Source organism: Pyrus communis, chromosome 15 (assembly GCF_041283825.1).
Source record: "Pyrus communis isolate YQ-2024b chromosome 15, ASM4128382v1, whole genome shotgun sequence".
Lineage (NCBI taxonomy): Eukaryota > Viridiplantae > Streptophyta > Magnoliopsida > Rosales > Rosaceae > Pyrus > Pyrus communis.
This window is the reverse complement of record NC_142579.1, coordinates 36,396,815-36,407,200: the sequence shown is the minus strand read 5'-3', so window position 1 is coordinate 36,407,200 and position 10,386 is coordinate 36,396,815. Positions and strand designations below refer to the sequence as shown.

General features: G+C 36.3%; 1 protein-coding gene across 1 annotated transcript; it reads right to left on the bottom strand.

Moving 5' to 3' along the window:
• Window positions 1-3,806: 3,806 nt before the first annotated feature.
• FPF1 (flowering promoting factor 1) lies at window positions 3,807-4,424 on the bottom strand. Its single transcript, XM_068468772.2, has one exon. It carries the CDS (start codon window positions 4,337-4,339, stop codon window positions 4,019-4,021), a length of 321 nt encoding a protein of 106 aa, XP_068324873.1. The 5' UTR covers window positions 4,340-4,424; the 3' UTR covers window positions 3,807-4,018.
• Between the last annotated feature and the right edge of the window lie 5,962 nt (window positions 4,425-10,386).

Below are 10,386 nucleotides of genomic sequence, written 5' to 3'. Positions count from 1 at the left end.
TTAACCGCCCTTGCTATTTTGGTTGATCATAAAATGTTACTTGTGAGATAACAAGTTCAATCGTTCACTGATTTCAAATAGCTGTCCTGATAACAAGTTCAGTCGTTCACTATAGTGATCAAGGTCTTGAAATCAAACAGGACGTGGACTCTGTAGCAATACTTTCTATCCGACTGTTGTCTTTCACACTCTTCAAAGCCTAAATGGATGAACCAGTTGCACGAAATATGGGCTTGTCCCAAAATCCTACTACCTCAGGAAGCAGAGGCGGCTCAGTGATGCCACATTCTTATACCATCTTATGTGATAAGTCATGCATACAATCAAGATGTGGCGAGTCACTCCTGAGTTTGTAGCATATCAGATACGGCTACCAGACACTGCATTCCATTTGCACTCTTAAGGGGAACACATCTAAGTATTGAAATCATCCGTGCCTAAACTTTGAAGATTGAGATGATACTATAGCCAAATGAACTCCATTCCTGATTCAAAAATCAAGCGCTTCGTGAATTGACACCTAACGTGATGACACTCTTTAATGGATAAGGATTGTCTGTCCTCTCACTTTCGGTGTTCTCTCGTGTCTTTCTGTTTGTGTGGTCACGATTAAGTCACGTCAACATTTTATATAACTATTCATTTTTGTCTTATTATCTTTATAAAAAAATAATATAAAATGTTGACGTGGTTTAACCATAACCACACAAAACATGAGGGCACCGGAAGTGAGAGGGCATACAATCGTTATCCCTCTTTAACAATGAGCATCCCCAAATCCGAAGAAAAAAGTTATTTTATATTATGTTTCCTTTTCCTCTCTTGTAGTTTGGTTTTCGTCACTCTCCCTCTCCATTTCTACCTCTCATTCCTTTCCTTTATCATCTGTTGCTGCTGAAAAATTACGAGGCAGATTGCACTACATGATATAAATGGACAGGTCTTACTTTTCAATATTAATCTTATATCTAATTAGCAAAATAGCAGGAAGAAAGTGACTTAATCATGTGTTGTTTCTGCTGAAAATGATTGCTAGATTGGAGCAATAATTCAAATTAATTTAGGTCATCGAATACTCGTAGTATTGAAGAATTTTCCCAATATTTGATCAATAATGTCGTCATTATTTGATCGATCATTTGAGTAATTAAGAGTCATAAAATCCTCATTTTATATGATTTCTCAAGTTTGTTGAAAACAAATTTTAATCACTAGCGAAAGGCTCAATGTCTGCAGATGGTCACATTGGTTAGAACATATGTTTGCATCCGACGCAAATGCACCCAAGTTTGAATTTAACGTATGGAGTTTAGACTATTTCAAAATTAAATTTGACCTCTTTTTACATTTTCTGTAAGTCTGAGCTCACACTGAATAAATTTAATGAAAAAATTGGTGACTAACACTATTATCTTATGAATGAATGTGGTTGAAAAGTTTAATTCGATCGCTCAGACGTTCTACAAAAACAAAGAAAGTACAACTGCAGAAGCAGATGTAAAAACCCATACAAAAACAAATAAAGTGCAGAAGCCAATAACAAACCCAATCAAATATGACAATCTGATTGGAGGAAAGAAATGTTGATTAAAGCAATCTGTTGTTTCTTTTACACACAAATTTATAGGTAGTTTAGAAGAATTTAATATTTATTTCTATCGTTTGTAAAAATTAAAATAAAATAAAAACATTAAACTCAATACTTTAGAAACTTTAAAATCCCATTCACTTTGTAATGGGAGGAGAGTGTCAAAAGTAATATCACATCTGCGAGCAAGTTCTGCCACCATTCAATAATTCCAGATCAAATGGCAACAATCTCAAAACCCCTGATCAGGCCCCAGATTCTGGCCAGGCATAAGGGACAACGGGGGCATAACTGTCACTCTATAACAGCAAAAGACCAAAACCCTAACCCTAATGTGGGGTAGGAGTACAGCCCATATATGTCAGCTTTGTCAACACTGTTAATTTCAGTTGACTCACCATCAACAACAAAAACAGAAGAGGTAGGAAATTCCCAACATTTTACGAGGGATTTTAACAACGATGAAGATTTTTGCAAAATTCTGGACTGTGACTTTGCAAAGCTGAGTGGGGTTGATGTAAACAGTTCGAACAATGCCATAGATACTGAGGATTATGATAAAATGGGTCATATTTAGTGTTGCCAAAGCAGATGGAAAATAACCAATGTGGAAGTGAATATGGTGGCCAATTTGATTTTGGGTCCGAAGCTAGGAATGATCTTAATACTATGCATGTGATCTAATATTCTACTAGATAGAATATTAGGTTTCTAACCATGCGTCTTGAGTACGAAACACCCTATCTCCTAAATTAATATCATACTTACTGACACACTGGTAATTAATTGTAAGCATTTCACTTTGTTAGTGTTTTTTGTTAATCCATTATGCTTAATTTGTAGCTAGCCATGCTTGTGACTTAGTTGATTAACAACCGATATTTAACTTAATTAAATAAGAGAATTCACTTCAGTATTTGGTAATACCTCCTTGTAAGGAAATTGTGTTGGGAAAATTAATGGGTAATGCGGGAGATCAATTTTTAAACCAAAATCTGCAAATCAAATGATACGGTAATGTCGATTAACGTGCTTATTTTTTATTAGTGACATTTGGTTTGCACACCTGATTTAAAATTTTAATCTCCTTAACATTATCCATCTTACTTTATAATTTTTCAACAAATTAATAACCTTACTATACATAGTAAGTTTGATCTCATCATTTATTGTTGCGTGCACAGTGCTAGGAAAACGTCGTATCTTGTTTCTTTAAATTTATTTGGTTACAGACATAGTCTCTGAAAACAGCCGTGTGGTCACGCTGCTAAATCTTTGGACCGGTTTTAATTCTCTTTTCTTTTAATTTCCCAGAAAACAACACAAACATCAACTTCGTTTTCTTTGATTAAAAGGCTGTGCCACGTGCACACACAGTCTGTCAAACGAAAAGCTCAAGTGAACCCACAATCTCGTTATGACACGTGGCATGTGACACCTGGCTCGTGATATCTTACTGCCATGTTCACGTGACGCCCGTCACATGTTGAGATTTTGATCTTCCTCCACGTTGGGGACTTCACCATATCACTTTTATAGAGTCCCAATCAAAACCCAATCAACAAATATTGTAAAAGTGCTCGTGTTTTATGATTGGATTGGATTTTGGATAATGTGAAAATAAAATATAGCTTTTCTTTTAGAGTACAACTTTGTGTGGTTGGATTAGAGTATCAATTAGCCTGTTATGTACTTAACATAATTGCATGTTTTGAAGAAAATTGTGTATATCTGCTTTTAATTGATTTTCCAAGTTTTTAATCATTCAAAATAATAATCCCATCCCAAAATTTGAAACAAACATTGTTTGCGATGTTGAAAACAAAGAAAACAAAAGTAATCAAGAACAATGAAAGAAAGAGGTGTTAGAACTTTCCTGGACTTTTTGTAGGCATGAAGATGAGCAAACGTTGAAGCGAGATGTGACGTGCTTTGTAACTAATTAACTTTCTAGAACTTTAATCTTGAATTCAGATTTGATTTAAGTAACTACCACTCGGTCATCTTTTATAAATTCAGCGTTTATATATTTAGCTCAATTCCCTTCTTTTTCACACAATCATATAAGTGTCGTAGTTACCAAACTGCCATCGATCATATATAGCTGCGAGCTGTGCTTAAGTATTGTAGTTAACAAAAAGTAAATAGAGTCTATCCATTTTCTTCTTTCAATGATATATACTATTATTATCAGATGATACAAAGCCAAAATATTTTACAAAGCAACCCAATATATCCCAAATAACACAATCACCATGCATGTAGATGTACTCTTTATTACACCCGATGTATACCAGCAAACCCGAAAGCATATCAATCACTAAAAGAACAAAGTAAGCTAGTGATATGAAGAAAAAAGAAAAAGAAATCAACAATATATCAACGAGACTAACACACAACGTTAGGTACCAACTGATGTCATACAGATGTCTACACGTCCCGAACGTGGAAGACGTTGGGGTTTTTAATGACAATATCATACATGTAAACAGAGTTGAACTTGGAGAAGTCCCTGGGGAGAGAGATTAGATCGATCGAAGATCGCTTGTGGAATTGGAAGAGATCGGGATCACCTTCATAGTACCTCTCCCAGCCTAACCCCGTCAATATTTGCTCGAGCATCGAGTAGGACGACACCACCTGCCCACTCGGCAAGTGCACCAAAGCCTTCCTCCTAGAAGATGTCTCGGCCTGCGGATTTTCCACAAGGCGAATCACCCCATTATTCTTGAAAACCCAAACCCCAGACATTTTTTCTTTCTGGTTGCTAGAACTAGGTTTTCTCTGGTGGGCAGTATTGGTTGTAATGTGTTGCTGTTTCTTTGGAGAAAGAGGTGGAGAAGGAAATGGAGTGGGTTGCTGTGAGAAAACAGGTGGTCGGAGGGGGTATATATATATGTGTGTCAAAGGGACAAATAAAAACAAGAGGGAATACTCCATGAGTGGGAGTGAGAAACTGAAAAGGATGGTGATTGTGGGACCTAATGGGATTAAAAACAAGAGGGTGCATGGATGCGCGTAGGGTTTTTTGATTTAGGGCACAAATCGTCACCATCAACATCCAATTCCGTGGGGTTGGGGTTTGGAAGAATCTTTGTGTAGCTTAATTGCAAATAATATCTTCTTTTGTTCTCCTTTTTCTCTTTTTATTTTTTGGTGATGGGGAATCTTTGTATACAAATGCATGCCACTGTTCATTAATTAAGAAAAGATTCAAAAAGGAAAGTCAATGATGGATAGAAGCTGCACTCACTTATATCACGAGATGTCCACGTGAAGGGGGTGGGAGTGACTAGGGGGCTGTTATTTCTTGTGTGGATCTTGGGATGTTGGTGGGTTTTCCGACTGAAAGCTCCTGTTTGGGATTATTGTTGTTGGAAAAACGTAGTCATTTATAATTGCTTTTAACCTTAAAAGCTACGTTTTTATTTTGATGTACAATTAAATTATTGATCATTGAAGAGTTTGATACAAATTAGAAATTAGTTAACCAATGTTACCATTGTCATCCTTTTAACTTTTACGTGAGAAACTGTCTTTTGTATTCTGTATTAGTTTTTTTTAATTTTTTTTTAATTTTTTTTTAAGGGAGATAATTGGTGGCAAGTCACGGTTATCCGCATCTCACAGTTATCCACACCTTACGGGGGTCGGGAAGACTCACAGAGGCATTTCAACCTCCCTCTGACCACAAGTCTGACTTCCACACCGACAATGGGTTTCGAATATGAAACCTCCAGTTTTTAGTTTAAAGGAAGCCTTGCAATCCGTCTTTTACCACTGGACCACCAACTCGAGGTTTGTATACTGTATTAGTTGATATAATCAATATTCAATTTTAATGAGCCTCTGAATAGATTAAGTGAATACCCAAAATTGTAGTCATTTTATTTCTATCTTTCTATACATAACCGAAGAATGAAAAAGATTCTTCAAGAGTATTGGATCCCAGAAGTGCATGATAATTCAAATGTGATTTGCTCTTCCTCAATACTGTTTCAATTTTAATCAAAATATTTTTTTTTTCCTATTTGTTTTATGGTATGACTATAGATGGTAGAGGTGCACGCCTTGAGTTCTTCTTAAACGGATCAAACACACATCTAATTGCTTGCATATTTTATTAAATGCGTCTTCATGTGGTGCTTGAAACTACATTGGTAGAGTGTACACACACACACACACACACATATATATATATATATGTAGGGAGTTATTATTAGCACTCCAAAAATCTCATTTGGTACTACAAACTTTCTATAATTAGAAAGAAAAATACACTTGTGAGGAGTGTAGAATGAGATTTTTGGAGAGCTAATAACAATTCCCTATATATATGTATTTCTGGTAATGCTAGGTAGATCAAATTTACAAATTATGTGATGTATCACCAATAGGAAATTAACATTTTAATCAACATTTAATAATCCAATCATCAACCACCACGTCATACAGTTTACAAAATTTGATCTAAATAGTTGGTTTCCCTGATATCCCCTTACTTTCACACTAGGGTTTGACTCTTACTACTCCCTCCCCAATCTTTGGCTTCTTTTGTACCGAAGAGTTCATGTACTAAAAAATTATGTACTGAATTTGCCAATAGGATCTTCTTCGAATCCTCTTTGTGAGGATTCTGGAGATCTATGAATCGTGTCTATTTATCGTACATCGTGTAGTCAGTTTTTGTCAGGTACTGTTTGTGTTCAATTTTAAATAAAAAAATTTTAAATGATTTCTGACTGCACGATATATGATAAACAAATACAATTTACGAATCTCCATAATTCTCATAGAGAGAATCCGAATTTCTAAATTAGTAGTCTGTTGATATGACCTATATTTTAAAAACAAAAGTAAAGGACCAAGGCTGAGCTTGAATGCATAATCCAAAAACATTCCTTAATGGTTAATAAGTAACTGAAAACATGAAAGTTCGATCCAACTAGGTTTAGGTTTATTCATACATTAAGCGAAAGCAAATGATGAGATACTAAGTACTTTTATTATTGAGATTAGACAGTTGATTATTTTCCCCAATCATTTTTATTGTTAAGATTTCTCCCAAATTCTAAATACCACTCAAATCTAATCACGGACTCGAGATACATATGTCCGTCGAAGTCAATTCATGTATAATTGAGCCCTAAGGTGATGTACTTTGTCATTCAAAAGGACCACTACTTCACCAAGTCTCAATTATCATCGTAAAAAATTCATCGTTTTTCCAGAATGTCTGAATGATCAAACACTTAAAAAAAAAATGCCCCCATGTTGCCCACATGTCATCACATGGGCTTACATGGTCCTGTAGCCGGAGAGTAGAAAGGAGGGCCTTTGAGCTGCCGTCTTGTCAAATCCATGCTTACTGTTATACGTAGGATATTTTGGAGGTAGAGTTTCTTGACAGAGGCAGATTGTCTATACTTCTGTTACCGTGACCTTTCTCATCTTTTATTTATTTATGCGGTCACGGTTAAATCACGTTAATATTTTATTTTTCTATTATTTTTCGTCTTATTATTTCTATTAAAAAATTAATATAAAATATTGACGTGACTTAATGGTAACCGCACAAATAGGAGGGGATAGGAAGAGCACGGATGGGCAGACAATCTGCCTCCTTTCTTGACACGTTCAAAAGGAAAATACGACCACACAGTAAATTTGATGTTCTTCAATGTGAACTTAACAATAACAAGTCAAGAACCATGAGACAAGAAATCAATTTCAGTGCGAATGTTGGCATCTGCTATCATAACGATGGACTTTATGTTATCTGTTTCTTACTGTTTGCGAATTGGCCAAAAAGGAAAATTTTGTTTGATTAGTCAATATCGAGTTTCTTGTTGATTAGGTAACTTAAAAGACATGGAATAGGGCTGTCATTGTCTATTGCTTCCTTCCGTATTCTGTTTTCTTTCTTTGAAATTAACCAAAAATCTTTGTCAAGTGGTTGATGTTGAATCTAGGAAGAATCTAGGATCAAAACTTCACGTGATTACGTGATACATGGCGAATCTGCCAAACTCGATCTACCATATATACACACACAAACAATCCTAATTTATGTGTGTGCATTTGGTTAAGGATGCATGTATATTTAATTCAACAGTTGATCAATTTTAGTCTAGTGACACTTAATTTTTATTTTGTAGGAGTATGTATTAAGTTCATTCATAAGCGACAATTTTTAAATAAAAAAAAAAGTTATTTAACAGTTGATCGGTAGCATATTTAATAAGATGTCAAATTTAATGTAACTCATCCACATTATTAGATGACAAAAGTCAAATTAACAGTGGTCCTCGATCAACTTTTGAGTCTGAAAGTTTATATTCTCATGTTCCCCCTCGTGCATGTAGAGAGCATTGCATGCTGGATTTTTGTATGCCTTTAGGCCTCCAAGCCCCTCAAGCGCAATGTCACCTTTTGTATGCCTTTAGGCCTCCAAGCCCCTCAAGCGCAATGTCACCTTTGCTTCTGTTTTGTTCCACTTTTTACATTCCCCAAGGTCCTAGTGATATAGACCCCTCCTAACCCCAATACTTCTGAAAAATCTCAAGTGGTACCCAATTCTTTCGATTCCGGTCATTTACATCTTTGTTACCATTTCATTTTTCGTATTATTGATACACTGAAGTTTTCCCTGACCTATTCATAACACATACATACATACATACATATATATGTATGTATGTATTCTTTTTGTTTTTTTTTTATTCGAAAATCAGGGTCTCAACACATAATTTTGTTTGTCTAGAAATTTCGTCCCCATGTCAAGTGGATTGCATCCGGGCTTTAAGCTGTATCGCACGACCTGCAGACTTTATAATGTATTTGCTAATTACTTCAATTTCTTTGTTTCAAGCTCCGACAGTTACTATTTCTTTCAAAGGCCTGCAGTCACGAAAGGACATAATTAATGAAATGATATTGAAATTAATTTTAAGCTCCAAAAATTATAGTTATTTTTTTTCCATTTGTCCAAAGATAATATTTGTGTTGTGCTTTTTGTCAAAAGTTCAAAACTATATTGTTTGGTGTCACCACACTCTATAATATATATACACTTTGAATTATCAACCTTAAACTTCATTTTATCCTAGCTCCTAAGTACAATAAATAGTAGTGAAAAATGTGTAAGTTGAGGAAATCTTCACGTACATTTCAACGAGGCTGCCCTATATCTTGTTTAATTGTGTTCAATTAAAACTTAATTACTAAAAATACAACCAAGAATTTACTAATTTGTTATATATCAAAGTCTGTAGAATTTCAACCTTTGGTATCTCTTATTATATACATATTCTCTAGTTGTGAGTGTCACATCCCCGCCTGGGGGGGACCATTTCCCGGGCCCGGTTTTGTTTCTGGGAACTCACACGAGAACTTCCCGATGGGTCACCCATCTTGGGAGTCCTCTCGTGCGCTACTCGCTTAACTTCGGAGTTCCCATGGAACCCGAAGCCAATGAGCTTCCAAAAAGCCTCGTGCTAGGTAGGGATGGGAATATACATATAAGGATCACTCCCCTGGGCGATGTGGGATGTCACAATCCACCCCTTAGGGGCCCGACGTCCTCGTCAGCACACCACGGCCAGGGTTAGGCTCTGATACCAATTGTCACATCCCCGCCCGGGGGGGGGACCACTTCCCGGGCCCGCTCCACCACCGTAGCACGATATTGTCCGCTTTGGCCCCCGACCACGCCCTTACGGTTTTGTTTCTGGGAACTCACACGAGAACTTCCCGATGGGTCACCCATCCTGGGAGTGCTCTCACGCGCTACTCGCTTAACTTCGGAGTTCCCATGGAACCCGAAGCCAGTGAGCTCTCAAAAGGCCTCGTGCTAGGTAGGGATGAGAATATAGATATAAGAATCACTCCCATGGACGATGTGGGATGTCACAGTGAGGATGTGAAGGTAAAAGAGTCTCACATCAGTGAAACGAGAAACTTTGCAAGAACTTATAAGAGGTTGGGTTACTTCCCATATCACCAATTAGCTTTATGGTGAAATCTCAACTTTCTTTATGAAATCAGAGCATGTTTGCCCAATTGTGAAGCCCAACGACCACGCATGCTTCATCTCACCCCACTCCCCACTTGTTTTGTTCACATAAGTCTCACATCGGTGAAAGGTGAAATCTTGCAAGGGCTTATAAGAAGTTGAATTACTCCTCATATTACCAATTGGTTTTATGATAAATCGGAGGATTCTTGTGTAGTTTTCTTTTTGGCTTCGCCTCATTCTAACGGAAAAAAAAAACAAAAAAAAAAAAAGAAAAAAAAACACAAAGAATTGGTGATAAAAAACGACAATCACCTCTTTCATAGTTTTGTAAAAGTATAAAATGGTGTGATTGCAAAGTTGGTAGCCTACCTAATACATGAGGACATGAGTATAATTAAGAACCCAATGGCACTTGGACACCTCAAGGTCTTTTTAATAAGTGATTTGAAACCAGAAAAGAGAATCGTTGCCCTACGTGTATATGAAAGGTGTTTTGGATGCCAATTAGTGGTCATTTTCATACATTAGCGATTTGGCAAAGAAGTGTTCGGCTCTTGGAGAACAACTGTAGCAGTAGCACACCATGATTTTCCATATATTCCATATTCTTTTTGTCATTCTTTCGACTTTTCCATACATAATATTTTTTCACATTTCTTTGCGTACAAATATTAGGTTTTTGGTGGGGGCGCCGAAGATTCCATAACATATGTACACCACAAACTTTATGCAACATGCTTAGCTTTTCATACATATCTCATTTGAAGTGAGAATCAAGGGA

Coding starts and splice junctions, on each gene's coding strand:
- FPF1 (XM_068468772.2), bottom strand. CDS start 4,339: ATGTCTGGGGTTTGGGTTTTCAAGAATAATGGGGTGATTCGCCTTGTG.